This window comes from Schistocerca cancellata, chromosome 9, assembly GCF_023864275.1.
Source record: "Schistocerca cancellata isolate TAMUIC-IGC-003103 chromosome 9, iqSchCanc2.1, whole genome shotgun sequence".
NCBI lineage: Eukaryota > Metazoa > Arthropoda > Insecta > Orthoptera > Acrididae > Schistocerca > Schistocerca cancellata.
In genome coordinates this window covers 25,704,515-25,719,441 of record NC_064634.1, presented here as the reverse complement: position 1 = coordinate 25,719,441, position 14,927 = coordinate 25,704,515, and the positions used below count along the sequence as shown (strand labels likewise).

The following is a 14,927-nucleotide window of genomic DNA, read 5'->3' as shown; positions in this document are numbered from 1 at the left end:
GACATTTTTAATTTATTCAAATAATTCAAAGGTATTGGCATACTGGCCATTTTTGCTTGTACAATTCATGTTGCTATGACAGAATTGATGCAAGAAGTCAGTGGATAGAAAAGTCATAGACAGTGATAAGTGAGCATGTGGTGACAGCAAAGGATGATCACCACCTGGTCAGCTGTACTGTTTTCCGCCTTAGGCTAGACAAGTGGTATCTGTAGTTGTCGTCGTCGTCATCGTCGTTATCTTCAATCCAAAGATTGGTTTGATGTAGTTCTCCACACTAGTCTATTTTGTGCAAGCCTTTTCATCTCTGCATAACTGCTGCAGCCTACATCAGTTTGAACCTGTTCACTGTATTCATCCCTTGGTCTCCCTCTGTAATTTTTAGCCCTCATGCTTTCTTCTGTTATAGAAATGACAACCCCTTGATGCCTCAGGATGTGCCCTATCACCCACACCTTCAAGTTATGCTTTAAAAAATTCCTCAATTCAATTCAGTATCTTCTCTTACATTATTGAATCTACCCACCTAAACATTAGCATTCTTCTATAGCACCACATTTAAAAAAGCTTCAGTTCTCTTTTGTCTGAATTTCTTATTATCCCCATTTCACTTCCATACAAGGCTACACTTCAGACAAATACTTTCAAAAAAGAATTCCCAACACTTAAATTGATAACAGATATTAACACATTCCTCTTTTTCAGAAAAGCTTTTCTTGCTACTGCTAGTCTGCATTTTATATCCTCTCTGTTGTGGCCACCATGAATTACACATCAAAAAAAGTTTTGCATCACCTCGGTTCCAAAAATTCTGGAAGCTGTACAGAAAATTGGAATAGAGATCAACATAAACATCATTTCCGCCCATTTTATTGCTCATGAAAAACACACATTGCATGTTGTACCAACATACAGCGAGGCCTTCAGATGTGGTGGTCCAGATTGCTGTACACACCAGTACCTCTAATACCCAGTAGCATGTTTTCTTGCATTGATGCATGCCTGTATTCATTGTGGCATACTATCCACAAGTTCATCAAGGCACTATTGGTCCAGATTGTCCCACTCCTCAACAGTGATTTGGCGTAGATCCCTCAGAGTGGCTGGTGAGTCACGTTGTCCATAAACAGCCCTTTTCAATCTATCCCAGGCATGTTTGATAGGGTTCATGTCTGAAGAACATGCTGGCCAGTCTAGTCGAGCGATGTCATTATCCTGAAGGAAGTAATTCACAAGATGTGCATGGTGGGGGCACAAATTGTCATCCTTGAAGACGGATGCCTCGCCAATATGCTGCCGACATGGTTGCACTATTGGTCAGAGGATGGCATTCACGTGTCGTACAGCCGTTATGGCGCCGTCCATGACCACCAGCAGTGTACTTCGGCGATACATAATGCCACCCCAAAACAGCAGGAAACCTCCATCTTGCTGCACTCGTTGGACAGTGTGTGTAAGGCATTCAGCCTGACCGGGTTGCCTCTAAACACGTCTCTGATGATTGTCTGGTTGAAGGCATATGCGACACTCATCAGTGAAGAGAACATGATGCCAGTCCTGAGCGGTCCATTCGGCCCATCTGTACCATGCTGCATAGTGTTGTGGTTGCAAAGCTGGACCTCGCTATGGACGTTGGGAGTGAAGTTGAGCATCATGCAGCCTATTGCGCACAGTTTGAGTCGTAACTTGACATTCTGTGGCCGCACGAAAAGCATTATTCAACATGGTGGCATTGCTGTTAGGGTTCCTCCAAGCCATAATCCGTAGGTAGCGGTCATCCACTGCAGTGGCCTGAGCAAGGCATGTCACCAACAGTTCTTGTCTCTCTGCATCTCCTCCATATCCGAACAACATCTCTTTGGTTCACTCTGAGACAGCTGGACACTTCCCTTGCAGAGAGCCCTTCCTGGCACAAAATAACAATGCGGACATGATCAAACCGCGGTATTGACCGTCTAGGCTTGGTTGAACTACAGACAACATGAGTCGTGAATGAGATTTTCACTCTGCAGCGGAGTGTGCGCTGATATGAAACTTCCTGGCAGATTAAAACTGTGTGCCCGACCAAGACTCGAACTCGGGACCTTTGCCTTTCGCGGGCAAGTGCTCTACCAAAGCACGACTCACGCCCGGTCCTCACAGCTTTACTTCTGCCAGTATCTCGTCTCCTACCTTCCAAACTTTACAGAAGCTTTACCTTTGCCTTTCGCGGGCAAGTGCTCTACCAGCACTTTCCCGCGAAAGGCAAAGGTCCCGAGTTCGAGTCTCGGTCGGGCACACAGTTTTAATCTGCCAGGAAGTTTCATATCAGCGCACACTCCGTTGCAGTGTGAAAATCTCATTCTGGAAACATCCCCCAGGCTGTGGCTAAGCCATGTCTCCACAGTATCCTTTCTTTCAGGAGTGCTAGTTCTGCAAGGTTCGCAGGAGAGCTTCTGTAAAGTTTGGAAGGTAGGAGATGAGATACTGGCAGAATTAAAGCTGTGAGGACCGGGCGTGAGTCGTGCTTTGGTAGAGCACTTGTCCGCGAAAGGCAAAGGTCCCGAGTTCGAGTCTCGGTCGGTCACACAGTTTTAATCTGCCAGGAAGTTTAACATGAGTCGTGTACCTCCTTCCTGGTGGAATGACTGGAACTGATCGGCTGTCGACCCTCTCTGTCTAACAGGCGTTGCTCGTGCATGGTTATTTACATTTCTGAACAGTCAAAGAGATTGTGTCTGTGGTATAATATCCACAGTCAACATCTATGTTCAGGAGTTCTGAGAACAAGGGTGATGGAAAACTTTTTTTGATTGTGTGTATTTTGTTGCCCAAATAGCAAAACTCATATTTACTACTTTTAGTGTCTCATTTCCTAATCTAATTCCCCTCGCATCGCCTGATTTAATTCAACTACATTCTTTTAGCCTTTTTTATGTAGTCTCTTTTCAAGAAATTATCAGTTCCTTCTTAAAGTTTGTGTCTTCCTGAACTCTTACCTCCCTTTTCAAATTTCCCATTTGTTTCCTTCAGAGCTTGCTCAGTGTACAAATTGAATAACATTGGGGATTGGGTACAACCTACAACCCTTTCTCACTTCCTTCTTAACCCCTTTCATGCCATTTGATGTTTTTAACTACTCTGATTTCTGTGCTGGTAAGCTAAGTGAAAAAAAGTAGTGTTTCCAGGAGATTCTTGCTTCTGGATAATGCGACACATTATTCCAGTGGTCACAGTCAGTTGTTGATTGATATGATGGACAGACATGTAATGTAGTGAGCAGCAAATGCTACATCAAGGAGGTTTTAGTTCCAATGTACTGTCTGCTTTTTAGGTATGTTTTCACATCATAACTCCTAACCACATGTGATGAGGAATGTGCAAGCCTTTTCGAAGAATGACAAAGGTCAGTGCTTCTCTTCTTTACAGTCACCTGATACACTACACATACAAGACATCTGAGATGTGAATGTTCAGTAACTTGTTCTCCAGAGTCCTCAAGTAACCACTGTTGATGCTTTGTGGTATCTCGTAGAAATGGTATCAAAGATGATTTCCTGGGAATATATTCAGGCCACAGTGTTTGTAGTGTGTGGGGACTTAACACCATATGTAATACTGTAAGTTTGCAGTAGTCTACAGTTTTGTAATCACTATCATTTGTGTGTTGTGCGGTATGTAATTAATACTCCCAACTTCAGTCCAGTCACAGAACTCCTTGTAAACTTTTGCGTTGTAATTTTCCCAAGATGTTAGTGTAGGTTGCATCATGTATGGATAATACTCTTCGGTATGTACAAGAATTCGCTGTAGCTATCAGCTAAATATTATAAACCTTAACAATGAAGATGTTATTTGTGCAGAACATTCCTCCTTCTGGTGGAACATCTAGTGGACCAAGTGGTGGTATTGCAGGAGGATTCATAAGTCCACCACCTCCAGTACCAAACAGCACACCATATGGAGCTCCTTTCTCATACAATATTCCACCTTCTGCTTCTTCCGCTTCATTTGATGCCAAGACATTAAATACAGCTACCAACAGCATAAAGGTATGTAGTTTTTCATTATGGCAACACAGCTATTCTTTTAATCAATAAACATAGGAATATACTTTCTATGTTGTTTTGAGAAAATAAATTGTTTTTAATGCATTCCTTTTTTCCTTTTATTTTACTGTTCTATCTTACTATAGTCACAGACTTAAGATTGAACTGCATATTCAGTCTTTAACTTATATTTATGTATCTTCTTGCAGGATGAAACTGACTTACCTCCACCATATAACTTCAGCTTCCCACCTGATTTACCAGACCAGAACAAACAGGTAAATGTTTATTAAGCTAAATCAAATGGTTGATGCCTTAAAAATGATAGATTTCGTGTGTGTGTGTGTGTGTGTGTGTGTGTGTGTGTAAAAGATACCAGAAAGGAACTGAAACACAAAAGCTTGTTTAATTTTGTAACCTTGAAGTGTACCTCGCAGTCACCCACAGGTGACGGGGGTTGCCTGTGCTTAGTTTCCATTTTATGTTTGGAAACTATCAAGCTATTTTTGTTGTTGTTGTAGAAGATGAACAGGACATTGAAGGCATATTACAAACTTAATTGTAACCACACAATATTTCAGAGTGCCATGTGAGCACTTTTATTTGCTAACTTTATAGTGCAGACCAGTGGAAGTCAGTATCACCCTGCTCATAGATTTCCATAGGAAGAGGAATAGTGCAGAGGCTATAAGCTCTGCCTTCGCCGTGTACTGCTATCAACATTATTGGCAATAGTGGTGTGGAAATCAAGAAAGAATGCTTCAGTGTTTCGTATAATTGATGATAAATTCTTTTACAAAGTAATAGATATGCACAGTAAAGTGCGAGCCTTTAAAACTGTAACACTATGGAGGTGGCATGCAACAACCAACCAATTGGTATGAAGCATACTACATGCTTAGATATGCAAATGATTAACATTTCAGTACAACTGTTCAAAGTAAGTGGAAGTACCGTTATCTGCACTCTGTACAAGGGGCGTTTGAAAAGTCCGTGCAAAAATAAAAACTACTTATGTGTTTGGGGGAAAACTTTTTTATTTTTTGACATAGTCTCCTTTTAGACTTATACACTTTGTCCAACGCTGTTCTAATTTGTTGATCCCTTCCAAATAATTGGAACTGTCCAAGTATGCAAAATAGCTATTAGTAGCTGTGGTCACCTCCTCGTTTGGATAAAATCTTTGTCCCGCCAGCCATTTCTTCATATTGGGGAACAAATAGTAGTCCAAGGGAGCCAAGTCTGGAGAATAGGGGGGATGTGAAACGAGTTGTAATCGTATTTCCATTCATTTTGCGACCACAACTGCTGAGGTGTGTGCTGGTGCATTGTCATGATGGAAAAGGACTTTTTTGCGGTCCAATCACCAGCGTTTTTCTTGCAGCTTGGTTTTCAAATGGTCCAATAATGATGAATAATATGCACCTGTAATAGTTTAATCCTTTTCCAGATAGTCGATGAGGATTATTCCTTGCGAATCCCAAATGACAGTCACCATAACCTTTCTGGCCGAAGGAATGGTCTTCGCCATTTTTGGTGCAGATTCTCCCTTGGTAACCCATTGTTTAGATTGTCGTTTGGTCTCCAGAGTATATTATTGTATCCATGTTTCATCTACAGTGATGAAACGATGCTTAAAGTCCTGCGGATTCTTCCTAAACAGCTGCAAACAGTCCTTGCAACACTTCAAACGATTCCATTTTTGGTCAAGCGTGAGCAATCGCGGAACCCATCTTGCAGATAGCTTTCTCATGTCCAAATGTTTATGCAAAATATTATGTACCCATTCATTCGAGATGCCCACAGCCTCACTCACCTTAACTCTTCTGTCATCCAGTACCATATCGTGGATTTTATCAATGATTCTGGAGTCGTAACCTCCACAGGGCATCCAGAATGTTCCAGCATCACTTGTGCCCATATGGTTACTACGAAAATTTTGAAACCGCTTATAAACTGTTCTAATCGAAGGTGCAGAGTCACCGTAGTGTTTATCAAGCTTCTCTTTAGTCTCTTGATGTGTTTCTTTTTCGGCCATTTTTTGACAATCACTCGACTTCCTTGATTCACATGAATGCTAAACACAAAGAAGTAGACCAATATGGCTGAAACTTGGTGTGTATTCTTTCCAATGATGCTACTAACTAAACATGACCTCGATACGCGCCGGTGGTGCCGTCTCTCGGACTTTGCACAGACTTTTCAAATGCCCCTCGTATATAAGAAAATATCGCACATTGCGTTTCATGTTCAGAAAATACTCTTCAATCAGAAAACAATGAAGTGTGTATTCCAGAACCAAAATTTTATCTACAGTGAACATACAAACCTGAAGATTCACCACCAACTAATTCAGTTTTGACTGTTTGTGAGAAGATAGAAGGTGAAACAGCTACCAGCATGTGTCTCTATTTGGCAGCAGCGGGATCATGGCCTATTGAGACTGTGGTTTACTATTCTGGTTTATTACTCGCATTTGTTGGGATCTCATGACTGTCCTGCAGATATGAAGGATGTCCACATCGAAACTGGTGTCAGTGTCCATTACATGGTTGTGGCAACAGTGGTTACCAAAGTACAAAGGACAACTAAAACAAGGCAGAAAGATATATATGAACAGTAAAATAGAAAAAAAAAATTGTTATCATATCTCAATAAGGAACCTGAAGCTTCCAGCACAGGGCAGGAGCATGGAGAAGAATTGTGGCTCAAGTTTAATAGAACAATTGACCATCCACTGGATAGATACATATCCAGTAGAACAGTTCATAATGGGATGGACCATGCATAGTATACAGTTACTTTAAAAAAAAAACTCGTAAAGAAACAGAGATCACTGTGTAATAGGTGTAAAACAAAGTTAGGGATAGAGACAGAGAGATGCTGAATGAAACGCATTTGGCTGTCAAGAGGGCAATGCATAAAGCTTTCAGTAACTATTGTAGCAGAATATTGTCAAATGATCTTTCACAAAACCGAAAGAAATTCTGCTTGTATGCAAAGGCTTTTTGTGGCACCAAAGTTAGTCCTCAGTCCCTAGTGAATGAGATAGGAACTGAAATTGAGGCTAGCAAAGTAAAAGCTGAAATGCATAACACCAATTTTAAATGTTCCTTTAAAAAGAAAAACTCAGGAGAACTGCCCCAATTTAATCCTCTTACCACTGAAGAGATTATTGAAACAAATATTAGTGTCAGTGGTGTTGAGAAACTGCTGAAATTGTTAAAGCTGAACAAAGCTGTAGGGTCTGATGCAATCCCTATCAGATTTTATACTGAATTTTCAGCTGAGTTAGCCCCTCTTATAACTATAATCTGTCATAGATACCTTGTACAAAAAAATCGTGCCCAGTTCTTGGAACAAAGCACAGGTCATACAAGTCGAGAAGGAGGGTAATGGAAGTGACCACAAAACTACTGTCCAATATCTTTGATATCAATGTGTTGTAGAATCTTAGAACATCATCTAAGCTCAAACATAATGAGGTATCTCAAACGGAATGACCTACTCTGTGCCAACCAGCATGGATACTGAAAACATCAATCATCTGAAACCCAACTGTCACTTTTCTCACATGACATACTGAAAGCTTTGTATAGGGACGGTCAAGTAGAGACAGTATTTCTTGATTTCCATAAAGCATTTGAGTCAGTACAACACCTACACTTATTGTCAAAAGTACAACCATGTGGCATATCACGTGAAATTTGTGACTTGAGGACTTTTTGCTATGTAGGTGCCCTTGGTGTTCATGTTGTATATTAATGACCTTGCAGACAATATTAATAGTAACCTCAGATTAGATTATTAGATTTACTTTCATTCCAATTGATCCATAGTGAGGAGGTCCTCCAGGATGTGGAACATGTCAGAAAAACAATAATACATGACAAATAAGCTAATGTACCATTCCACAGGTCCCAAGTGGAATGATCGTCATTTTTTAATGAACGCTAAGAGTCATTTTACAAATACTAATGCACTGAATTTAAAATAAAAAAGTTTTTTATTTATTTATAAGGTAATAAACATGTAATACAACTACTGTAATACTTATTTACAATGAACACATTACTGCACTGAAATGGTGCAGAAGTTAGATTATACTTACACACACACAAACACACACACACACACACACACACACACACACACAAATTTTCAGTGAACACATTACTGCACTGAAATTGTGCAGAAGTTATGTTGTACTTATATACAAATCAGTTGGTTTTACTAAGAAATTCATCAATGGAGTAGGAGGAGCTGGCCACCAATAAATCCTTTAGGCTTCTCTTAAACTGAATTTCATTGGTTGTTAAGCTTTTTATGGCTGCTGGCAAGTTATTGAAAATGTGTGTTCCTGAATAATGTGCACCTTTTTGTACAAGACTAAGTGACTTTAAATCCTTGTGAGGATTATTCTTATTTCTAGTATTGATTCCATGAATTGAGCTGTTGGTTTGAAAAAGTGATATATTTTTAATGACAAATTTCATTAAGGAATAAATATATTGGGAAGCTGTAGTTTGTATCCCTAGTTCCCTAAACAGGCTTCTGCAGGATGTTCTTGAGTTCACACCACATATAATTCTTACTGCACGTTTTTGTGCCCGGAAAACTTTAGCTTGGCTTGATGAATTACCCCAAAAAATAATGCCATATGACATTATGGAATGAAAGTAAGCATATTATGTCAGCTTTTTCATTTTTATATCCCCTATGTCTGACAAAATTCCCATTGCAAACAGAGATTTGTTAAGACGCTTCAGCAGTTCTGTGGTGTGCTCCTCCCAGTTGAATTTATTATCAAGCTGTAATCCCAAGAATTTAACACTGTCCACTTCTTCTATCTTCTTGTCATCGTATGTTAGACATATACTTTTTGCAGATGATGCTGTTATCTGTAATGAACAACTGTCTGAAAGAAGCTGCATAAATATTCAGTCAGATCTTTATAAGATTTCAGAGTGGTGCAAAGATTGGCAACTTGCTTAAATGTTCAAAAATGCAAAATTGTGCTCTTCACAAAGTGAAAGAACATAGTATCATATGACTACAGTATGAATGAATCACTCTTGAAATTGACCAATTCATACAAATACCTGAGTGTAACACTTTGTAGGGATATGAAGTGAAATGATCACATAGGATCAGTCATAGGTAAAGCAGGTGGTAGACCAGTGTATGGGTAAAATACTGGGAAAATGCAATCAGCCTACAGAGGAGATTGCTTACAGATCACTTGTGCAACCAGTTCTAGAAACTTGCTCAAGTGTATGGGACTCGTACAAAATAGGACTAAAGGGGACATTGAACATCTACAGAGAAGGACAGCACGAATGGTCTCAGGTTTGTTTGATCTGTAGGGAAGTGTCACAGAGATACTGTAGAAACTGAGCTGGCAGACTCTTGAAGATAGACATAAGTTATCCCAAGAAAGTCTACTAACAAGTTTCAAGAACCAGCTTTAAATGATGACTTTAGGAATGTACTACAACCCCTTGTGTACTGCTCACATAGGGATTGTGAGAATAAGATTAGAATAATTACAGCTCACACACAGTGGCATTCAGTCATTCTCCATACGTGAGTGGAATGGGAAGAAACCTTAATAACTGGAACAATGGGACATATCCTGTGCTAAGAGCTTCACAGTGGTTTGCAGAGTGCAGATGTAGATATGGAATTGATAGATTCAGGAGTACCATACTAAGGACCATGCAGGATCTCCATGCCTCACGTGACTAACACCAAAGAGGACAGATATGTTGTTTGCTTGGCCACAGTGCATCCTACAGCCATGTCACGTACATTGAGTCAGAAAGTGGGTTGTTTGCAGCAAAATATACACACATACTCAGTAAGGCAACTTGTGGCGTACCACTCACAGTCAACATGGTAACCATTGTTGCAGTAGCAGTGAGAAGTATGCCGACAGCAATGGGTCTAAAAACAACATTGGAGACAGGAGTGGCACCACATTCTCTTTCCAGATGAGCCCATTTCTGCTTATAGCACTAGCCAGCCACTATGACTGATTAACTCTGGCAGAGAGTTGATGCAGCTTGGAATGACGTACGCGTATTCGAGACCAGTTCAACTCATCGCTCAGCCAGGTTAAAGCCACTGTTGTCACCAGAGATGGCTGCTCTGTGTACTAAACTTAATATCCTATACTCACCTAAAAATTTAATCACGTAACTATACAGTAACTAAAACACATTATTTTCTGTCCTTCCTTTTATTGCAATTTTAATGGCCAGCAGTATAGCATAGATATGTATAGCAACTTGTTCTAAAAAAGTGAAGTCTTAAATTGAACATCTGAAAGGTTGTCCTGTGTCTACACGTGCAATGAAGTGTTTATTAACTGCATAACTTCGCAGCAACACTATTATGGTGCTTGCAGAAAATCTATAGCTTCTACCTATTAGAGTGTAGGAAGCTGAAGTGTCAAAGAAAACTGTCCAGACTATTAGTATATTTTATCTTTCCAAATTGAAGTACAGAGTTTTGCAATATAGTAGTGTTGGGGAAAAATGTTAATCAAAGGAAAAGTACAGTTCCACATTTCATGCGGTTTTTTTCTGTAAAGAATTGGTGATGTCCAGGAACTTCAGTGGAATCTGTTGAACAAGACTTCATTCCTCTTTGCTACCTTTCATATCCTCTCATAAAACAGCTGTATTAAGGAGGCAATTGGCTGGTTTCTCTGCAGTACTAGGTCTGTTCAAAAAATTCCAGAAAATTCATAATTGCGTGACAGTGGTATGTTGAGATTCCAGTCCCATTTCGCAATGGCGTTGGAATCCCTGCATGTGAATTGTTTAATGTGTAACTGCCGGAAGTTTCATTGTTGGACTTCTGTTAGTTATTTACAGTGCTGTATTGAGTAGAACGTTGTGTCACACAGTCTGCGAATTTCTAGATGGCAAAGTTGGAGGAGCAAGGGCATCTGCATTAAATTTTGTGTAAAACTCAAGAAAACTTATACGTAGACACAAATAGACACAACAAATTATGCAGGAAGCCTACAGTGATAAGTGCTTCAGCCATACTTGGTCTTGCGATTGGTTCACACGGCTTAAAAATGGCTAGATGGAAGTTAAAGATAACCCTCATACAGGATGCACTTTGACATATACTGATGACGCTCATATGAAGAATGTCAACAAAATTTTGCATGCCAGTTGAAAACTGACTGTTGAGAGATTGCAGTAGAATTTAACATTTCAATTGGATCGTGTCATCAGATCCTGGCACAGCATCTTGGAACGCATCACGTTGCCACCAAGTTTGTCCCACTACTCATGAGTCAAAATCAGAAAGACCTTCACCTTGCAATATGTGAAAATGAGAATGAGATATTCCTTAAGAGAATCATAACTTGTAATGAGACGTTGGTCTGTGGAAATGATGTTGAGACCAAGGTTCAGTCTTCACAATGTGTCAGGAAAGGTTCTCAAGGACCAATAACAGCTTGTCAGCTCATATCATATGTCAAAGCCATGCTGATAGTTTTCTTTGACTTTGAAGGATTAGTTCATCAAGAATCGTGCCACAGGGACAAACTGTTAATCGATGGTACTATTGGGATGTGTTGCGATGCCTGTGAAAAAATGTGAGAAGGAAATGGCCTGAAATGTGGTGATACAGTTCAGAGCTCTTGCATCACTATAGCATACTCGCACATTCATCCCTGCTGCTGTCTGACTATTGCACAAAAAACGAAATCACTGTGCTGCCTCTTCTTTCATATTCTCCGGAACTGACTCCTGTGGACTTTTTTCATATGTCCAAAGTTGAAAATCCTGTTGAAATGATGAAGATTTGCAGTGACAGATGAGATAAAAGAAAATTCACAGACAGCACTTCGCATGATCCAGCAAGAAGATTACCAAGACTGTTACTAGAAGTGGAAATGCCATTGTGAAAGAGAATATTTCAAAGGAGATCATGCACGGTAAGTAAAAGGGAAGTGTAGAAAACGTGGACAAAGTTCTGGAATTTTTTGAACAGACCTCATACAATTTCATGAATCCTTTTGCAGTAACTGAAAAACAGAGACAGATAAACTGTCTATTCATGCTAATATTTAAGGAAAGAAAAATTTCTCCTTCAGTGGAAAAGAGAAAAGGAAAAACAAAGGTGGTCTACAATAAAAAATGAGTTAATGTGTATTGTCAAAGATGAGAACACTTGTCTCAGAGGGGCAGAGCTATCAAAATAACGGTTTAGACCTTTAGTTCTTTTTCACTATTCTAATCACAGTTCCTGAAAATTCCACCAACCTTTAATTCTTCATTTGGGTGGCCATACTGTCCATAGTTGCTTTATAATTCTTGACGGTATTTTTGTTCTGTCGTTGCAACTACAAAAATTTGTGTCCCCACCACCACCACCACCACCACCAGCACCACCACCACCAGACACGTTTCACTTCATTGAGGTAAAGCATTGTAATGGTCCGTAATTAAGTTATTTATATTTTGATTTGGTTTTAGATCAAAAAACAGTTTGTTAAGAATAAGTTGATTTGTACTTACAGTGATTTTTGGTTGATTTCTCGCTTGTATCAGGAAATGCCATCTGCTAGCACGTCGTTGTGTTTCTGCGTTAGATACTGATAATTTTGGTCTAATTTTTAGTTTTTCTGCAACATTATGCATTTCTTATGTTTTTTCACAACACACTTTTATGCACACCACTGTACTCTGTTTGTTTTTGTACTTCTAAGTATGTGTTGTGGTCTGTGTTTTGTAGTGGTGCCAACATAACCTTCCCACTACTTTGGCTTTGGCCTACAACTTTTAGGTTATTGTATGCATGTAATTGTATTTAATTATGTTTCGGTGTATTTATGTACTGTGTAAGAGTAGGGAAGGAGAGGTGCAGTGGTGTGAGAAGATATACATTGAAGTGACTAGCAGGACATTTGACATTGGATGTAAAGAACACATCAGAGCATTTAAATATGGTACAAATCATTCAATATTTGTGGATCATCTAAAGCATAAACACCAGAGACCAAGCAGTACTGAAAAAGATATGAATATCATAAAAATCAGTACAGACAGAGACCACCTCCCTATTTCAAAGAAAATTTCCACATACAAAAACCATTAACACAAAATAAACACGTGCTCAATGACCAAATAAATATTGGAAACCAGACCTTATACAAAATGATTGATGAAATTACATGAAAAAGAAAAGTCTTTTCCATCCTTCACCCCCTCCCATTCTCCCACAATCTGCCCCCCACACCCACACATAATTTAATTCCACTTCTCACACTTCACCTTCTCGTCTAACTCACATTGCTATACACTTATGTCCATTCATCATGGTTTCTCCCTCTACTACAAAAAAAAAAAAAAAAAAAAAAAAAAAAAATCGCTATCCCTTCCCTACTCCTCCACATCTGAAAGTCTGTGATTCAGCAAACATCTGGAAGTCTGTGATTCTGGAATGCCTGCTTCATTTGACCCATATTCATTTCCCATTACTATCGAATGTAGATGTATTTTCTAAGCTCTTGAGAAAATTCAATGTCAGTCATAAGATCTATGCCAGTTTTTATTCTGCCCTTCGTTTTTTAATCACTGTGTGGAATCATTTCATTTTACAGAGCAATGAAAAGCCAAAACCAGCTCCACGGTCAAAAATGTCTCCGGGGGAAGACACCTATCCGGAACTGCCTGAACTCCCTGCTGTGCCAACGGACAGTTTTCCACCTGCACCGTCAGCACCAGGTCCTTCAGATGACATTGATTTTGATGATTTAACACGGCGCTTTGAAGATCTGAAGAAGAAGAAGTAATTGTATAACTCGAGCATTAACTCTGTTTCCAGGTGCTGTTTGCCTCATAATGAAACAGTGTGTCAGATCTTTGTGCTTACAGAGTAATAAACCTCTTAAAATCAGAAGGCCTTTTTGTATTATAAAAGTGGTTAAACACAAAGTACTTTCATTTATTTTGTGTTTTGTTGCTATTGACAGAACCATAAGAATTGCATAGTAATAGTACAGTTGAGATGTGACTGGAAAAAGATTGAAAATAGAAGCAAGAAAGAAAGAAAATAATATTTGTACACTGCTATAAAACTGAATTTAAAATATGTTCTTTTATGGCTTGTTTGTTCTTCCCCATGACCTTTCTTTGGGGTTTATGATGACTGATCGCTAAAACAAAATACTTGTACAAAATATATTTTTCTGCTGTTAATTTTCTTTATGCTAGCAACACTGTGAATCTGCATTTGAAATATAACAGTGCTAATCAACAAAGTTGTATCATCTGGAGACATTTTCTGAGTACTGTACTGTGCTTGTAAATAAAATTTTAAATATTTTTAACAAGAGTTATCCTATTATAATGTGTTTTGTATTTTTGTGCCAGAACTGAATGAGTTGTTATATGTGAATTGCTACTCAAATATGTAACAAATGAAAGCACATTCTGTGCATTATTATTAGCTACTGCTGTTATGACTCAGCGTACACATACATTTACGTACATATGTACTTGTGTGTGCGCGTGGTGGGCGGCGGGGGGGGGGGGGGGGGGGGAAGAGAGAGAGAGAGAGAGAATTCAGTTCTTTTCTCTTTTCTGTCTCTTTTTGATGAGGTCTCTCCCATGAATATATTCATTCAAACACTTTGATTCGCTTGTTTTTTGATTTCTCAAAATCCACAATCCACTCACACCCAGTGCTGTTCTATGTACATACATTCTCAGAAATCTCTTTCAAAAATTAAATTGAGACTTGTTTTGGCAATGAATTATATCTTTGCATCTGCTTCTTAGCCCTTCCTTGCTTGTTCCATCGTGTATTATTTTTCCAGGATGAGATTTTCACTCTGCAGTGGAGTGTACACTGAAACGAAACTTCCTG

The 14,927-nt window shown here is 39.2% G+C and overlaps 1 protein-coding gene across 1 annotated transcript in view; it reads left to right on the top strand.

Moving 5' to 3' along the window:
- The window catches only part of LOC126100119 (IST1 homolog), a 50,835-nt gene extending 36,442 nt beyond the window's left edge, over positions 1-14,393 (top strand). The window contains exons 5-7 of the mRNA XM_049910650.1: positions 3,843-4,031; positions 4,238-4,306; positions 13,660-14,393. Coding sequence (XP_049766607.1) covers positions 3,843-4,031; positions 4,238-4,306; positions 13,660-13,851 — 450 coding nt within the window. The 3' untranslated portion in view covers positions 13,852-14,393. The remainder of the gene's footprint in view (positions 1-3,842; positions 4,032-4,237; positions 4,307-13,659) is intronic.
- The last annotated feature ends 534 nt before the right edge of the window (positions 14,394-14,927 follow it).